Here is an 18989-nt window from a genome sequence, read left to right on the forward strand (position 1 = left end):
GGGTTATTTAAGCTAGGGTTGCCTTACTATTATCTATTATCTTCCCATTCTCTCTGTCATTAACAAAGCATTTTCTACCACACAACAGTCGCTCATAATATATATTTTCTCTTTGTCTGATCTCTTATATTGAGAGAAGGTCTTACTTGATTGATTTCATTCAGATAATATAAAACCAATGCCTTCCACAGTATATTAAATATATGGGTAGTGACATATAAATTACATGTTAAAGCTTTAGTTACAAAAACAAAAAGCGGATAAATAAAAGCCATTTAAATCAGTTTGTTACTGTAAGTTTGTGATGTGTGGCCAAGGCAAAACACGTAATGATCATATGATTAAAGCATTAAATTGATACACAATTTTCCCTCAACAAATAAAGATAAATATGTTTTTTTCTGCACTACCAGTCCTCTTCAAAAACTCAGAATACAAGAAAAGAAGAATCATTGGAAGAAATGCTTTTAATAACAAAATCATATGACACTGAGGTGGTTTACAGGCCATGGTAACACAAAGCAGTTAATTACTGTTCTTTCACATAAAAACACTGTAATGTAATTACACTGGCTCTCACACCATCCCTGGTTTACCATTGGTTTGGTGCAACATTTCTTTTAGAGTTTTAGGTGAAATGTTTTTTTATTATTTCCAGCTTCTTAAGATGTGACCACTTACCTTCCCTTTTTACCAACTTCTCCAAGTTACTTATCACTATCACTTGTTTCACTTGCTAATCATCTCTCTAAGTATAAAAAAACTTTTTTTTTTTATAGTTGGTGTTTTCCCCATTCATGTTTTGGTTTGTCTTTGCCCTTTGTGTTCCTCTGTTTAGATTTTAAAGTCTGTCAGGTATTCGGTCTGACCTGCCTGTATGAGGCATCATAGTGGTTGATTTTATTCTTAGCTTTTCTCAGAAGTTTGAATATGAGGATGTTCTTTTGGTCCTAAACTTGTCAAAACACTTTGTTTCCTCATCTTTTAAACACTACAAGAGGCTTTAGTTAGTTTTGGCTATAGGAACAAAATAAACCAGCAGCTTGCATGATTGATAAAAAAATGCTGAAACTTTAACTTGGCTTAAAAACTTCATAGATATAATCTTGTTGGTCTGGCCAACAAGAAGTGTTTTCTATTTGGCATTCACCTGGGATTTGGTGAAAATGTTTCTGGGGGAATTCCAGCATACACAACAATACACATAATACCTTCCAATGAATAAGACATGACAAAAAATCATTTATTGGATATTTAAAGTTGTATTTATAACAAATATATTTATTTGTAAGTGTATCATTGCTTATGGGTAAAGGCACATGTGCAGAATCTTTTCTTATCTTTAGATATTTGTAAGTCATCCATCCATACCAGCTTATCCATGCAGGGTCCTGAGGTGGCGGGGTGCTATCTCCAGTTGTCATTGGGTGAGAGACGTCTGTGATGGACAGGTCGTCAGTCCATGACAGGTCAACACAAAGACCAACAAGATAAGCAATCATGTACACACACACACTCATACCTAAGGGCAATTTAGAGAGACAAATAAACCTAACAGTCATGTTTCTGGACTGTGGGAGGAAGTCAGAGTATGCAGAGAGAGAACCCACACATGCAAAGGGAGAATCAACAAACTCCATGCAGAAAGACCCCAGGCCAGGATTCAAACAAAGGTAGCACTGTTGCTGCAAGGCAACAATGCTACCAACTGTCCAACACCATAAATCATGCAGAAAAAGACAAAAAACCGCCAAGTACAAATATAAACTTTCAAAAACAGTAATATATGTAAAACTTGTGTATTTCCCCTGAGATTTAAAATCCCGTATATCAACCCGACCACCAAAGCCTAGACATAGTTAGAGGTGCCATATGTAGAACATCATGGAGGACTTTGTCTTTTTTCAATTAGTTTTTGTTTGAGCTACTAAAAGGCTCAAAATTCGGGAATGACGTCCACAGGAATCACTGCTCGTCCTGGTCAAAGAAAGGATAATTGTAATAATACGGTAGTTGAAGTACCGTAATATTGTTTTTAAAAGTTTAGGTTTCTTCAATGTCCTCACCTTGGCAGATAGAGTTGTATAAAGCTGACTTTTTCCTGTAGTAGATAAATCCAGAGGTCAGGATAACCAAACCAAGCATCAGAGCACACAGTCCAACAACAATCTGAGTTTTTTCTTCCTCAGTAAAAGAGTAATCTGAAACGGCGAAAAAATAAAGGTTTGTAAACATTTAGGTTTTAAATTACATCTATGCTATTTATTTGCATGACAGTAACAAACTCACTCCAAACAATGACCCTTGGCTCGAACAGGGTGAAATGTTTAACCATGCAGCTGATTTTGTCTCCTGAAATCGGGGTGTACTCCAGGTGAGAGTGAAACTGGTAGTATAATTTTCCATCAGGGATAACATCTGTATAACTGACCCCTTCAGTCACGTCTTGGTCATTTTGCAGCCAGGTTAGTTGGATTTTCTTTGGGTAAAAGTTATAGGCACTGCATACAAGCATGGCTGGATGTCGACCATTAGGGTGTTTGACTGATTTTAACCTTATGGTGGGTGTTGTGGACATGTTTCCTAGAAAGAAAATGGGTTATTTATAATTTTCTTTCCAGATTAGGTCTTAACCTTTACATTTTTATATTGTTCAATATGTTGCAGAATATCACAGACAAGTTAATGTCAACCATAACATAAATATTTTCAGAAATTAACACAAAACACAATTTAAATTAGTTTATTAAGCTTACATACAAATCTACTTTAAAATACAGATTGTTCGTTTGTGTAATTATTTATAATTTTCTTTCCCCATTAGGTCTTAACCTTTACATTTGTACATGTAATTAACTGCATGATATTACAGACAAGCAATCGTCAACCATAACACCAACATTTTTAGAAATCAACATGAAAGTTGATAAATTTACTCTTGTGAAAGCTAAAATGCTCAATCTTTTTTGCTCAATGTTATGTTAATACAGATGGGTAAAATACTTGTGGGTAATGTCAGCAAATGAGCATGTATAACATCACAGTCTCAGTTCCATATTGTTAATTCAAGCTAAACTGAAAACTAACATCATATTGTTAAAAAGAAATGCTCTTACCTATGGTTTGGATAACTTGTATGTTATCGTTACACAAAAGCTGCTTTTCCATTGCTCTTTCAAGTGCATCATACGGGCTAATGTTCGAGAGATTCGAATACACAATTGAATAATTAGTGAATCCAATCCAGTTTCCTCTTGTACTGTTGTACTCCTTCATATTATTCTTGTTAAAACTAGATCTAATTATGTATTCAACATGGTTAAAGTTTGGACCATTGAATGAACAACATGCTTTGACCTGGTAAAAATCTTGTTCTGAGAAAACTGTTGAAAAAAAAATAGAAATCAGTGAATTTTAAATTCATTGTTCCCCCAAAGCTGTAGATGAAACCTAAATAAAAACGTAAATTAATTGAACTCACCTGGATATTCGAGATGTATAAACAAAGTTATTAGAAAACTATAACTGTTCATGTTTCCTCAGCAGTTAGGTACCTAATGTGCGGACCTTTTCCTGGTTTGCAGAGTATATTTTCTTCACAGAAAAGAGGAAATAAATCCAGTTCTGCCACATACCAACAAAAGGAAACAATGCACTCTTGTTGTACGTTCAATACAAAGAACGCTGTAGCAATGGTCATTCCTACTTCAAATCAGATCTTTTGAGCAAAAAATCATTACTAATGATTGTTCAATTTTAGTGTTGTTAAAATGCCTTTTCATTATTTTGGATATCACTTCAGTATTAAATCAATTTGTGAAGTATTTGCTAATGTCGTAATTTGTGAGTTTTCTCATGTTTTATGCTTTAGTTAGGATTGTCTGGGTTTTCATTTACTTTCATTCCTTTTCCATTTTAAATCATGTTCCTTTATAGTCTTTAGAAATAAACTAGTAAGTCTGCTCACTCTTCTAAAATCCTGCATCACTTCATAATTATTGTTGGAATTTTATTATATCAACTTTCCAGACCACTCAGGTTCAAGTCTACTCTGCATCGCCAGAATCAAAACCAAACATGGAGAAGCAACATTGGGATCTTATGCTCAACTAATGTGGCGCAAACTTCCTGAAAACTGCAAACATACTTAAAGGGGACCTGTTATGCAAAATTCAAATTTTGATCATTTTTATACTTCCATTTGGGTCTCTAATGTTTCTACAAATGCAAAATTTCCCCATTCATCCGTTTTTGGCTATTAATGAATATTTAATTTAATCCACCCACTTGATTTTCGCCAGCTGGTTTTACATTACACACGCTTTACAATGGCTACCCTCAAAAGCAGATGTTCTGTTGTTGGCTGCAAAGACCCACATGTGTTCATGCACATTGTCTCACTGTTGGACAACAGAGATTCATGGCTTCATTTTATTTTTGAGGGCAATGTTCCAGTCACATTGCCAAAGACACTACTAGTTTGCGCGAATCACTTCACCAGGGTGGCAACCCGAATTGAGATGGTAATAAATAAGACCATTTTGATTAATGAACATGACATTCTGAAGTTACCATTCAGAAACTACTTGCTGCATCCTTGATGGTTGTCCTGGAGGGTCCACATGTTCTGCTTCTGGGTCTGACTCAGGGTCAATGATGTATGTCTGTACTTTTGCGCATCTGCTGGCTGCCATTTTCACGTGTACGAAGTGCTGGGCGCGCCCCCAACGTTGGGATTGGGGGGAGTGACCAGATACCGCTGAAAATTTAACATTCATATATTTTAGATTCATTGCACACTAACTGAAATATTTCAGGTCTTTTATTGTCTTAATACAGATGATTTTGGCATACAGCTCATGAAAACCCAAAATTCCTATCTCACAAAATTAGCATATCATTAAAAGGGTCTCTAAACGAGCTATGAACCTAATCATCTGAATCAACGAGTTAACTCTAAACACCTGCAAAAGATTCCTGAGGCCTTTAAAACTCCCAGCCTGGTTCATCACTCAAAACCCCAATCATGGGTAAGACTGCCGACCTGACTGCTGTCCAGAAGGCCACTATTGACACCCTCAAGCAAGAGGGTAAGACACAGAAAGAAATTTCTGAACGAATAGGCTGTTCGCAGAGTGCTGTATCAAGGCACCTCAGTGGGAAGTTTGTGGGAAGGAAAAAGTGTGGCAGAAAACGCTGCACAACGAGAAGAGGTGACCGGACCCTGAGGAAGATTGTGGAGAAGGGCCAATTCCAGACCTTGGGGGACCTGCGGAAGCAGTGGACTGAGTCTGGATATTTAAATGCAAAAACAAGTGAAGCACACAGATGACGCCTTTTAAATTTTAATTTCACGAAGGCATGGGAGTTCCCTTTTATGTGAGAATGTCCATAATCATTCAAGGTATCTGCTAATGTCCTAATGTGAAGGCTTAAACTTGAACATGAACACTTACAGGGGTTGGACAATGAAACTGAAACACCTGTCATTTTAGTGTGGGAGGTTTCATGGCTAAATTGGACCAGCCTGGTAGCCAGTCTTCATTGATTGTACATTGCACCAGTAAGAGCAGAGTGTGAAGGTTCAATTAGCAGGGTAAGAGCACAGTTTTGCTTAAAATATTGAAATGCACACAACATTATGGGTGACACACCAGAGTTCAAAAGAGGATAAATTGTTGTTGCACGTCTTGCTGGCGCATCTGTGACCAAGACAGATGTGATGTATCAAGAGCCACGGTATCCAGGGTGATGTCAGCATACCACTAAGAAGGACGAACCACATCCAACAGGATTAACTGTGGACGCAAGAGGAAGCTGTCTGAAAGGGATGTTCGGGTGCTAACCCGGATTGTATCCAGAAAACATAAAACCACGGCTGCCCAAATCACGGCAGACTTAAATGTGCACCTCAACTCTCCTGTTTCCACCAGAACTGTCCGTCGGGAGCTCCACAGGGTCAATATACACGGCCGGGATGCTATAGCCAAACCTTTGGTCACTCATGCCAATGCCAAACGTTGGTTTCAATGGTGCAAGGAGCGCAAATCTTGGGCTGTGGACAATGTGAAACATGTATTGTTCTCTGATGAGTCCACCTTTACTATTTTCCCCACATCCGGGAGAGTTACGGTGTGGAGAAGCCCCAAAGAAGCGTACCACCCAGACTGTTGCATGCCCAGAGTGAAGCATGGGGGTGGATCAGTGATGGTTTGGGCTGCCATATCATGGCATTCCCTTGGCCCAATACTTGTGCTAGATGGGCGCGTCACTGCCAAGGACTACCGAACCATTCTTGAGGACCATGTGCATCCAATGGTTCAAACATTGTATCCTGAAGGTGGTGCCGTGTATCAGGATGACAATGCACCAATACACACAGCAAGACTGGTGAAAGATTGGTTTGATGAACATGAAAGTGAAGTTGAACATCTCCCATGGCCTGCACAGTCACCAGATCTAAATATTATTGAGCCACTTTGGGTGTTTTGGAGGAACGAGTCAGGAAACGTTTTCCTCCACCAGTATCACGTAGTGACCTGGCCACTATCCTGCAAGAAGAATGGCTTAAAATCCCTCTGACCACTGTGCAGGACTTGTATATGTCATTCCCAAGACGAATTGACGCTGTATTGGCCGCAAAAGGAGGCCCTACACCATACTTATAAATTATTGTGGTCTAAAACCAGGTGTTTCAGTTTCATTGTCCAACCCCTGTATATTAAAAATAGTAAATATTAATAAAGGATAGTAGCTCTATAAAATAGTTCAAACATTTGTCCTGCAAAGACAAAATATATATTCTTTTATATTCTTCTCTTGTTATGATTCTCATGTTGTTGTCTTGGACTGCTTTGCTGCAACAGGACCTAGACAAATTGAAATGTTTTTTTTTCTGCTCTCTGGTAGAAAATCCTGAAGGAGATTATCTATAAAACATTAGGCAAAAATTTAATCTGTGATGTCCGCTCACATGTGAGATTTCAAAAATCAAGCTGGCATTCGGGAACCAAAGGAGGTATGGAGGGGAGATTAGCAGGGTCAATATGGAGCAATACACATAAAAATAAACTATTTTCTGGCTGAATTTTAGGGTTTTCGAGAAATGATCTGCCTCCACTCTGGTAAATCGACAGAATTTATATATGGGTTTTTCTTTTGAAATGCAAAATGACTAATCTTCCCACTAGGTTTTTCCCTTTAAACCCATGGCTGGCTTGCTCCACAGGCTGGTTGTAATTGCTACATCACATACTATGGCTAAAACATTATATGTTTGCTACTATTGTCAGCTGAAATGAGGTTGTGACCACCTTGCTTGGTGAGACAGGGATGTACCAGTGGCGGGTTGATTTCAACCTCCGTTGTCCCCTCAGTCCTTTTTCAAAGCATGTGGATGAGGAAAAGGTGCCTTTTTCCCTTACTGTACAGTCTGTTTTAACATGTTTGTTTTTATACTTTTTACCGTTGTGTGTATCTGCATGCTTCCAGTTGCCTTTCACTTTGCTGCTGGTACACCTGAATTTCCCCACTTTGGGATAATAAAGGATATTTCTATTCTGTTCTATCGCAATATCAAAAGATTTGTTTTATTGACCTTCCTTATCTTATTTACATAAATAGTGTTTCTTTCTTCATCCCTGTCTCATTTCTCTTTGTTAACCTGTTGTTGTTATTAAAATTATGATTACATTATTTAATAATTAATTAAAAAATAATATTGTCCGTTAATTGTTGTCCAGCCCAATATGGCAGGTGAACAGGGTGAATCAAGCTCTGGCATTACTGAACAGCAAACCTTGCACACACATGGAATAAATTCACACAAATTCTTAAAATACAAGAATTTCAAGGAAATCAAAGATGGTTAAAAACCACGAACCAATAAAATTATGCAAATTTATCATTAAATGTTTTTCACGTTTGAGAACCAAGGTTTATCTTGAAGAACCTGACAATGAGGTTAGATTAGTCTTAGAGCTTATTAAGAACAATAATTGGTATACCTTCAAACGCAAAAGCACAGATAAAACATTAATTTGATAAAATAATATTTTAAAGAAGGATTTGCTGTATAAAACAACCTTATGGATAATTAACTCTCAATGTTGTCTGATTAGCTGTCCTTGTTTAGTAAAATAATGTTTAGGCAAATATTATTTTCTTCATAGGAATGTAAGAACCTTTCTGGACAGGTCATTCTTAATTAGCCAATCCCCTGGGGTTTGGACTACTAAAATGTTGACGAGAAAGGCCAATGGACTCATAAGATGGCAACGAGTCATGTGTAAACCTCTGACTTGACTGCCACTAGCCGTGTTGAAACGAGTCTCTTTTGTTTCAGATTGAATGATGTCACAGGGAGTCCAGCTTTGACTCCTCCTCTTGCTGGGCTGGGTTAGATGTGGGTTAGTGTTCATTTTTAGGTGCAGAGAGGATCATACCGGCCTTTGATTGCGTAATGTTCATCAAGGTTGCATATATGTTTTTATACATGGCGGGGATCCCAACACTGTTCAGATTCATACATATGTTTTAATGTGTTTAAATACCGTCAAACAAAAACATTTTTGGTGCAATATAAGAGATAAAATTAGATTGTGTATATATAAACGTGCTGCCTGAAAACCATTATGCTGTAGCTAAGCACTACATTTCTGAAGTGGTGGAAATACTGTAGATCAGACACTGGCAATAGTAAAACATATCTTTACCACTGTATATAAGGTATAGCTCATTAATGAGTTAGAACAGTGAGACAATAGATGTACTACAATTACATATATATATATATATTTTTTTTTTTTTAAAGGCACTTGCAGGCAATAACCTACATTAACAAAAGGCTTATTGAGTGGGTTAACTTTAGATTCCATTTAAATTTAGATTTGCATGTTTTCTGTTTGTGTCGATTCATACACTAAGTTTAATGTTTCCTAACAAATGTAGCACTTAATTAAGAAGATTAACAAGCAAGTAAAGTATTAAAAAAACAATCTACAGTACATACAGGAGAGCGCCCTGTCCGCTTTCCCTTGAAAGACTTTCTTTTCATCCTTTAAACTGTATATAAAAAGAAATAAAAACTTGAATGCTGGATAACTCATTTTATTTTATTGAATTTTTACTTTTAAAAAAATTAACAATGATAGTAACAAATCCTAGGAAAAATGTTAGAAATATGAATCTAGAATGAATCACATCTTTGCAAATCATACAGTAGCCTACTTAAAGTTCATGACATGCAAATGAAGCCAAAAAGGAAACTACTCTCTCATTTTACGTATTAACCAGCAAAGTGTGGGCGATCACAATACTGGCTTCCTTTCACAAAAAGGAACGTTCCTGCGGCAATTCCAAGAAACCCAAGAGTCAGGCCAATTACATAGAACACAACTGGACCCATATGTTTCTCCTCTATTCCAACATCTAAAGGGAATGAGAGCAGGAGAGAAAATATATGAAACTCTAGTTAAAGCACAACTAAAATCAATTCAAGTTTTCATAATTGTTTTTAACTGTGCCGAAGAATAATAAATGATTTCTATCTTCTCACCCCAAATCTTGGTCTTTGGCTCCTCCAGTGCTTCATGTTCCACAGAGCAGCTGTAGATGTCCCCTTGCTTTGGGACAAAGTTCAGGTAGGAGAAGACATGAAACCTCCCATCAGAGTTCGATATAGTTTTGATAAAGGGATCTTCCACCATCACCTCTTTTTCATTCTTGGTCCACCTGATGTTGACCGCAGGAGGGAAAAAGTTGTTGATGAAGCACACGAGGGTGTTCTCTTCATCTTTAATTACTTCACTTCTGGGGTAAATGATCATTTCTGGTGCGTCTAAAAAATTTCATTAGCAAGTTATTTCTTACATGCTGGATTTATGATTCTGGAAGAACTTTGCTGAATAGTAACAAATGAAAGACAGAAAGTAGAGATCACCTACCTTCAGTCCTTCTAACATCTGGGTCTGCTTTCCATCGATATATATCTTTGTTACACGCAATTTGGCATGCTTCTGCATATTTGTAAGCCGAATCAGAACGTAAAGTTGTTGGTATTTTGCTCTCCCAAACAGCAGTGCTTTTTTTAAAATCTGCATAGACCAGTTCATCATCGTCCAATGTTATATAGAGCTGGGTATCACTTGAGTCAAAGCACCCAAAGGTAAAACAAAGTTGGTGACCTTCTAACGAAAAAGGAAACAGTAAAAATGTATGTATGAAAGTAAAATTGATCAAGCAGCTTTATGCAGAATACTTACCGGCTGCACAGATAAAAGGCGCTCGAAAGAAAAGTAGGAGAAATACTAAGTACAGATTGTTTATTCTCCACTGATTCCGCTGTCCTGACATGGCTCTTATTCTCTCAGTTCTGAACATGCAGTGAAAATGTTGCTGTACCAGGCAGACTCATGTTCCTGCGGGTATGTTTTTCCTCATTTCTGGGTGCAAACTGAAAACTGTTTGCAGAGGAGGAAGCTGGCTTCACAAGAATCCTGTTGAACCACTTCTAAATGTCAACCCTAATGATCACACAGTGTGCCAAGTGAAACTGTCTGACTTTCTGGTTGCAACACAAATACACCGCTTCTTCAAATATAGAAGAAAAATATATTTCTTGTTAGTCTCAAGTTTTGGAAATTTTGATATTTACTTTTAATCTGTCTGTATGACTGGATTGTATAAAAGTTTTATTTTTTGGAAAGTATTTTGAGACAATATTTTTTTGTGAATTGGCTCTGTATAAATAAACAAATTAAAACAAATTATTTAGTCTTACATTTGTACACAATATGTTTTTCAGCTTAGGAATGTTAAATATATTTTTATAGATAGATCATTAATAGGCTCTTAAACATTGTAAGGCAAGTTTCGCTTTGCCACAATCTTTAAGACATTTTTATTTATTTGGGATTTTTCCATTCTTGCCTATTCAGTTCATTCCTTACGTTTAAGAGTCCTAGTTTTTGTGTAGTGTAATTATTTTTATGTGTTTAGATTCTGATTCAGTTTGCAGTGTTTAGTTTTTGTTTTTCTCTCTAGAATCAGTCTCTAGTTGCTGTTTTATTGTTTACAAATTCTGCCTTTACTTAAGGTTTGTTCTCTTTGCTCCCTGGTTCCTGTTCTTGCCTCATTCTCATGTTAGGTTTTATTCTGTTGTGGGTTTGTATAATTTTCTGGTTTCTATGCTTCTGTGTTAGTTCTGCTCACATGTTCTCCTTCACCAGCTTCAGGTCCTTGCCGTCTGTCCCTGGTGTGGTTCCTCCGTTCATGGGTCTCCAGTTGCTTGTATTTATTTGAACACAGTCTTGGCCAATAAAGCAGATTCTGTTCACTGTCTTCAATGACATCTAAAAAATTCAATTAGGTTTTCAATTTGTTTTCAAATTCTTCTGCCCGTCTTCTGGTTATATACAGCCATATTCCATAAATCAGAATGTTATGGAAATGCTTTTAAAACTAAGCTAAATACCTACTTGTTTACCTTAACTTATGCATTTAAATCTTATGCCTATGTTTTACTGCTTCGTTTGGTATGTCCTTGTTTAAATTGTTTTAAACAGCCCTGTTCTGTGTTTTGTTTTTTGTCTCTCTGTAACTGTTCAGCACTTTGTTTGAAAGTGCTTTGCAAATAAAGTTATTGTTAATATTAAGTTATTAATTCATAAGTCAGTTTACTAAGTGAATTATTATACAGAGGAATTACACACAAGTTGATGTCAAGCTTTTATTTATGTTAATCATTTCTGCTACCAGTGAATGAAAACATGACATTTAAGATTATTAAATCAGACCATTGCAAAAAAAGTTATTATAGAAATGTGTGCTTAATGAGAAGTATGTTTAATACCTACTTAAAGGTATATCAAAGGGACTTTTTAATCTAACAAACGAGCCTCATCTGAAAATCCTTTCGTGTCTGCAATCCTGTAAGTTTCGATTCTTAATCTATTTGTTATGAAACTGCTGTTATCCTGTCTGTGTTTGGGTCCTCCTGCAACTCCACATTACATGAAACATTTCTGATAAAGCAAACCTCATCCAAATTTGATCAGTCAAATCCATTAATAGTTTGGATTTGGTCAGTTTAGAATAAAGGTTTGCAACAAGCTGTTGACAAGCATGTCGATAGCTTGTGGATTATACTGAGCTCAGTGTAGCAATCAAAGCAGATGGACAAAGCAAATGCAACTCTGGATCTCTGTGACACACCAACACACAGTAATTATGAAAAGGGAGCAAAATATACATGGTTTTATAATTTTCGAAAAGCATGTGGTGCATATGTGCTGTATTAGGCTCTTTGGTTTAGTGAAAAAGAAATTAAAATAGGAGCGCTTGTAAAAATCAGTTTTTCAAGTCTTGCCCAAGATTCCCAACTAGATTTAGGTGTGGGCTGTTCCAACACATGAATATGCTTTGCTTTCTAAACAAATGTATCTGTGGCAGAGTTTTCCTGCTGGAAACCTCTCTCAGGTCTTCTGAAGCATCTAACAGGTTGTATACCGTTTTTAGCTCCATCAGTCTACTTAATATGACTCACTGTTATGATTACACATAGATACACCAATCAAAAACATCAACATGATATACTTTGATGACCTTTTTGAGTTTAATTAAAATTAGATTAAGATTAGGGATATATGCTTTGATGAATAAACGGGGTTAATCTTGTAATTTCTTTGTTTTTTGTTTGATTCAAAATTATATCTAGAAATGATTACAGCACGTATCCTCCTTTTTATGTGCTCTAGTTCTGAGGAAAAAAACTGATTTAAAACGAACCCAGAAATTGGAATCCATCAGGACAAATCTAGTTGGTGCATTTATATAATAACAATAGTGACAGCAAAATAATTAAACACATAGCTGTGGTGAGAACTTAAAAAACAGGCTGAAAAAAATCCAAAATATTGGCATAACATCTTATGGTGTATAAGAGTAGTGCACAAAAATTGCAGATTGGAATAATTCAAACATAGTCATTGGTTTGTTGATTCAGGTTTTAGTTAGACATTTTCTTTCCTGGTACCTTTAAGGTTCCACATTTACACCAAGCTTCCAAGACACCACCGCCCTTGTTTGACATTTATAAAATAAACTTCAGCTTGTATATAAGATTTTAAAGGATAGGTACAGGAGACAGATTTAGAAACAGTATGTACTGTACAGTAAGCTAATAACACAACAGCTGCAGAACGGTTTCACAGTCCCCTCTCACATTCTCGTTCTCACACATTCAATCTCTCTCAGGCAGTCAGTCACTGATATTTTATGAGGACATTATGTTTGTGTGTGAAACTGCAGCACACAGGGAGTGTGAAACAAGGTGAATGTTTTTAATGATCATTTTCAGTATACAATTACACAAAAAATCAAGATATAAAATAAATCTCTGCTGGTTAATTTCACAACCGGTGTTAATGACCGGAGATGAGAGGAAAAGAGAATATTAATTCCTCTATACACCTGCAGTCATGTCTCCAGAAACAGTGAGTTTAACTGACTAAATATTTGGATGCAGAATTATAAAAAGAAACAAAAAAGGTGTATGTCAAGATTAAACATTAATATTTTAAAAGCTATAATGTAAACCTTTCGGTCACACATGTTGGTCTTTGATCTCCTAAGAAGACAGATTTATCTCCTTTTATTTTTACTGCAAGAGCATCCGCTTTAAGTAAAGCATCTATTTCATAGTAACTGCTTTTAAAGAGTTATTTACCCATGTATGTAATCACAAACATTTGCCTACTGTTTGGTGAACATTACATATTTGTTCTTATCAGTAGCATTTATAGTTGCAAAAATCCAGCAGAGGTCATAGAAAAGTGGAAGCACTTCATAAAAACCTTCTCCAAGTTATTTAATTTGTTGTCACAGGATGCGTAAGTTGGGAGTGTTCATTCTTTTTTTTAATAACACTGTTTAGGAAATTATGATTAAGAATAAAAAAATGCCAATTGGGTTTTGTGTTTCTAGAGAAATGTTTGGATTTACCTCAGGTTCGTGCAACCCCCCCAACCAAAAAGAAAAAACAAAACCACTTCCTCACTAGTTATATAAATAGTATTTATACAAAGTACACAGCTATTATTATGATAACAAGTACAAGGGGAAAGATTTGAGAACGTTCATCTTGTTCTTCATCCTGTTACACCTCTGAATACAATGAGATCATCAAATGCCAGACTGCTGCCTCCACCACTGCTCATAGGGAGTGTAATCCAGTAACACATCCTGAATTGTTACTGGATTACAAATTAAATATGTTTTTCTAATTTATACATGGTTTATTGCTTTTATGGTGAACAATTGTTAGACGCACAGCTTTTACAACAGTGGCGATATAAACTACAAAGCTCCAGCTTTAAGCTTAAGATAAAAAAAATATGCAATGATTTTTATTTGTATTTTGATTGGCATAACATCTTTTTAATTTGCATTAATACCAATTTTATTTTACATAAAAGTAGAATCAGGGAATGTGTATTTTATTGTTGTTAGTTGCATGTGGAATAAAACTTTTCATAGGAGTCCTTGCTGAATTTTAATTGAAGACTGTAGTTCCGTATGATTTTCAGACTGCTAAGTGACAAACATATTCCAGGACTGACAAATTCACAGTCAGCACACGAACATGGAGCATCTGGTGTTTTCCATGAGGTTCCTCTGCCCAATTTGAACTTTCTAGCGACAGAGGCGCTGCCCCAGTTTCAACAGCTGCTCAACAGATTTTCAGGACTAACTAAACACATTAGTCAAGTCAAGTCAAGTTTATTTATATAGCGGTTTTCAGCAACAAGGCACTCAAGGCACTGTACATATGGAAAAACATTACAATGATACAGAAAATCAAACAACAGAGGTAATTTAAAAAAGAATAAAAATAAAAAATAAAAAAAAGAATAGAAGGATGGAAATGAAAATGAAAGGAAAATTGGACTAAAAACTTAACTAATAATGTTTAGATAACACATTCAAAGGCCACTCTAAACAAATAAGTTTTTATTCTTGATTTAAGCAACTTAGGGTTTCGGCGCTTTTACAGTTTTCTGGGAGTTTATTCCAGATTAGTGGAGCATGAGAACTAAAAGCTGCTTCTCCATGTCTGGTTCTGGTTCTGGGTATGAAGAGTAGATTTGAGCCAGAAGACCTGAGAGGTCTGGGTGGTTGATACACTGACAACAAGTCTGTAATGTACTTTGGTGCTAAGCCATTCAGTGACTTATAGACTAACAGAAGTATTTTAAACTCGATTCTCTGAGCTACAGGGAGCCAGTGTAGGGACTTTAGAACTGGGTGATGTGCTCCACTTTCTTAGTTCTAGTGAGGACGCGGGCAGCAGCGTTCTGGATCAACTGCAGCTGTCTGATCAACTTTTTAGGCAGGCCTGTGAAGACACCGTTGCAGTAGTCAATTCTACTAAAGATGAACGCATGAATTAGTTTTTCAAGGTCCTGCTGAGACATTAATCCTTTAATCCTGGAGATGTTCTTTAGGTGATAGAAGGCTGACCTTGTTACTGTCTTTATGTGTCTCTGAAGGTTCAGGTCTGAGTCCATCACTACACCCAGGTTTCGAGCCTGACTGGGGGTTTCTAGCTGTATTAACTGAAGCTGTATGCTAACTTTTAAACGCTCTTCCTTTGGTCCACAGATTATTACTTCAGTTTTGTTTTGATTCAGCTGAAGAAAAGTTTGGCCCATCCATGCATTGATTTCTTCTAAGCATTTACCCAGCGCTTGAATGGGTTCATGGTCACCTGGTGACATCGTAACATATAGCTGTGTGTCGTCTGCGTAGTTACGATAACTTACGTTGTTGTTTATTAAAATCTGAGTTAGGGGGAGCATGTAGATATTGAATAGAAGGGGCCCTAATATGGATCCTTGGGGAACGCCACATGTGATTGTTGTGCTCTCTGATGTAAAGTTACCTACTGACACAAAAACACCCCTGTCCTTCCAGTAGGATTTAAACCAGTTGAGTGCTGTACCAGAAAGGCCGACCCAGTTTTCCAGGCACTCTAATAAAATGGACTGATCAACAGTGTTGAATGCTGCACTAAGGTCCAATAATACCAGCACCGTGGTTCTTCCACAGTCTGCATTTATACTGATGTCATTGAACACCTTGACAAGAGCAGTCTCTGTACTGTGGTGAGCACGGACGCCTGACTGGAAGACATTGAAGCGGTTGGTCGTTGTTAGGAAGTTATTTAACTGCTGAAACACAGCTTTTTCAATAATCTTACTGATGAAGGAGAGGTTTGATATAGGCCTGTAGTTCTGTAGTAGCAGCTTGTCCAAGTTGCTCTTTTTCAATAGAGGTTTGATAATTGCTGTTTTTAGGGCCTGGAGGAAAACACCTGACAAAAGGGACGTGTTTATTATTTGTGTTAAATCAGATGTTATTACAGGCAAAGCTTTCTTAAGAAAGCTGTGGGTAAAAGATTGAGACAGCAGGAAGAAGAGCTTAGTTGCTGTACGATTTCTTCTAAGATTTTGTAGTTTATTTGGGGAAATTGGGAAATTTTGTCAAAATCAGTTCTAGTTGGAGACAGCATTGGTACTGGAGTTGATGTGGATGTGCTGACAGCCCCTCTGATCTTTTGGGTTTTTTCAGTAAAGAAGTTAGCAAATTTATTGCAGGCCCTGGTAGAGTGGAGTTCAGATGCTACAGTTACAGGATGGTTTGTTAGCCTTTCGACCGTGCTTATTTCTGATAGAGTTACCACTGGGGCCCAGACTGTATCACAGAGAAGTGATTTGAAGGTCCTGATTAGGAGGAGATAGATTAGGAGGTGATGGAGGTCTGCGGCATTTGGAAGATGTTGGTTTAGTAGCAGAGCCTCGGCCACGGGGGGTGTTGAATGGAGAAGATGTCAGAGCCATTTGGGTCCCAATCGTAAGAGCTCCTTTCATGTTATCAGAATCCAGTAAAGCAAAAAGTGGGCTCAGTGGGGAGATGGGAGAGTTCTGTGCGGTCTGGGTCGGGGTCTGGGTGAGGGGGGTTTACCGTGGGTGTTGGTATGGGTCTGGGTTTTGGGGGAGGGGGTGTAACGGGGTATCCACTTCTCCTGTGGATTTCTATGGGGAGACATTTTGTGATGACCTCTCTTTCTCAGTCAACTGGCTGATTGTTTCTGCTGGAGCTGTTGGAGGCAGCGTTATCATTGTTGTTGATACTCCATGTTCTATGCTGAAGGTCGAAGCTGCTGGTGGATTATTTACTGAATAGAAGAGATTAGATGTGAGACGTCTGGCTCCTGGCTTGTTCAAACAGAAACCATCTTGCTTGAAGAGTTGTATTTTTTCCCCAAAAATATTAAAGTTGTCGATGAAGTTCACGGATGTAGTAGCACATGTTTTTTTTCAACCATTTATTAATCATCAGAAGTCTTGAAAAAATCTCATCTCCACAGAAAATCGGTGCAAAGGGTCTGCTGAGAAACACCTTGATATTGAGACCTCCAACAATATTCAGAAGACAAGTGAAATCCTCCTTCAGTCCTTCTGATTTTTTCTTAGCCACGTCATCCATGGCTCCACAGTGAGGTTTTCTAGAGACGGGCGATTTTCTGTGATTGCAAGAATATTCTCTGAGATATCGGACGCTACGTTACTGGTGCCAATCATAACTTCTGTGTTTCTCTTGTTGCAGAAGTTTTTAATCCCATCCACAGCTGTGTTGCCCACTATTAGGGTTCATGGTCTTGTGGGCAGTTCTTAGGAGAAGACTGTTTAGAGTCTTTTTCTCTGGCAGCTTATAGGAGAAGACTATTTAGAGTGAAGGTTGTTCTCAGGTCATTATAAATGAGCAAAAATAAAACCACTTTAATTTAAGTTGACAAACTGTATCATCAGTTTTGTCCTTGCACACAAACCTTGAACTATATAAGCTCACTGCATAAATGCAGAAAGCTACTTCACCATCAAAGAGATTTCTTTTTAGGTGTGTGCTAGAAATGTTTCCATGGGTACCAAAGACACTTGTACCTGATATTGTGGCGTGAGCATCCTTAGGTGATACACATGTATTTGGATGAGTTAGATATTCATATTGTATGTCTGTGTCATCGTCAATTAACTGAGCATCCAGTATGTTGCAGCTTACCGAGACCGGCGTCGTTTAGTTTCATAGATGGTTTCTTATGGAGCTAAAAGTTAGGGAATTTAATTGCATTCTCCTAATTGTTATTTTGTTGGTGCTGGCTGGTTTTGTGTCAGTGGAGTGCAGAGTGAACATCACCCAGATGCTCTTTGAAAGACTTTCAAAGGATCAAACGATAATTATGCTGCTCGTTGACTGAATCGGCCACATCGCTTGCCTTGATTTGAGAAGGGAAATTAATTAGGGCCACACAAATGCGTTGTCCACCCCCACAGAATAAGAGTGCTACAGTGATTACAGCCTGCTTTCGTGGGAATTCAGAGAATGATTACTGTGCCTTTCAGAAGTGTCAGCTATTTTCTGCAGCTGGAAGTTGAGGAGGTGTGCTATTCTGCTTATAGGGTGAATCCCATTTCATGCTATGCATGAACCATTTACCCTTATCAAGGGGATTGTGTGTTTAAAACAAAGGGTTTGGCTGTCCTAAAATTTTTACTGATCTAGTGATAGATAGTGAGATAGTGAGAGAAAAAAAGTAGGTGTCATGTCTTCACAGCTTAGAAAGACAGTGTGGTGGGTCTGGTTGCCATGCAGTGTTGGTACAGATTTTGGCTTCAAGAATGGGGAGAATTACTGGTGGAACACAATTGACTTTATTGATTAAAAAAATAAATAACTGGAGACAACTAAAGACAAAGATAGCAAAAGAGGGAGGAAAAATTTAAAAAGGGTGAGGGAAGCATCAAAATAACAACTATGACATCAGAAATGACAGAATAATAATGAAAAGTTCAAAGGTTAGTTCTAGATTTGAGATACCATATTGAACAATGTTTCAAGGGATTTACAAAGTGATATAAGTAGTTTCCACA

The 18989-nt window shown here is 37.3% G+C and overlaps 2 protein-coding genes and 1 pseudogene across 3 annotated transcripts in view; all 3 read right to left on the minus strand.

The window, feature by feature from the left end:
- LOC124864216 (cytoplasmic phosphatidylinositol transfer protein 1-like) overlaps positions 1-18989 on the minus strand; it is a 90788-nt gene that overhangs the window by 58937 nt on the left and 12862 nt on the right. The gene's annotated exons all lie outside the window — the stretch shown is intronic.
- On the minus strand, positions 1748-3539 carry LOC124864212 (annotated as a pseudogene).
- LOC124864211 (H-2 class II histocompatibility antigen, A-U alpha chain-like) lies at positions 9172-10411 on the minus strand. 2 transcript variants are annotated; one of them, XM_047358896.1, is made up of 4 exons: positions 10263-10411; positions 9945-10184; positions 9557-9838; positions 9172-9429 (listed from the first exon to the last, which is right to left on the minus strand). In XM_047358896.1, the coding sequence occupies exons 1-4, from the start codon at positions 10378-10380 to the stop codon at positions 9287-9289; spliced, it is 783 nt and encodes a 260-aa protein (XP_047214852.1). In that variant the 5' UTR covers positions 10381-10411; the 3' UTR covers positions 9172-9286. The 2 variants fall into 2 exon arrangements, with proteins under 2 accessions (XP_047214852.1, XP_047214851.1); XM_047358895.1 differs by having other exon boundaries at positions 9945-10187.

This window comes from Girardinichthys multiradiatus, chromosome Y, assembly GCF_021462225.1.
Source record: "Girardinichthys multiradiatus isolate DD_20200921_A chromosome Y, DD_fGirMul_XY1, whole genome shotgun sequence".
Taxonomy (NCBI): domain Eukaryota; kingdom Metazoa; phylum Chordata; class Actinopteri; order Cyprinodontiformes; family Goodeidae; genus Girardinichthys; species Girardinichthys multiradiatus.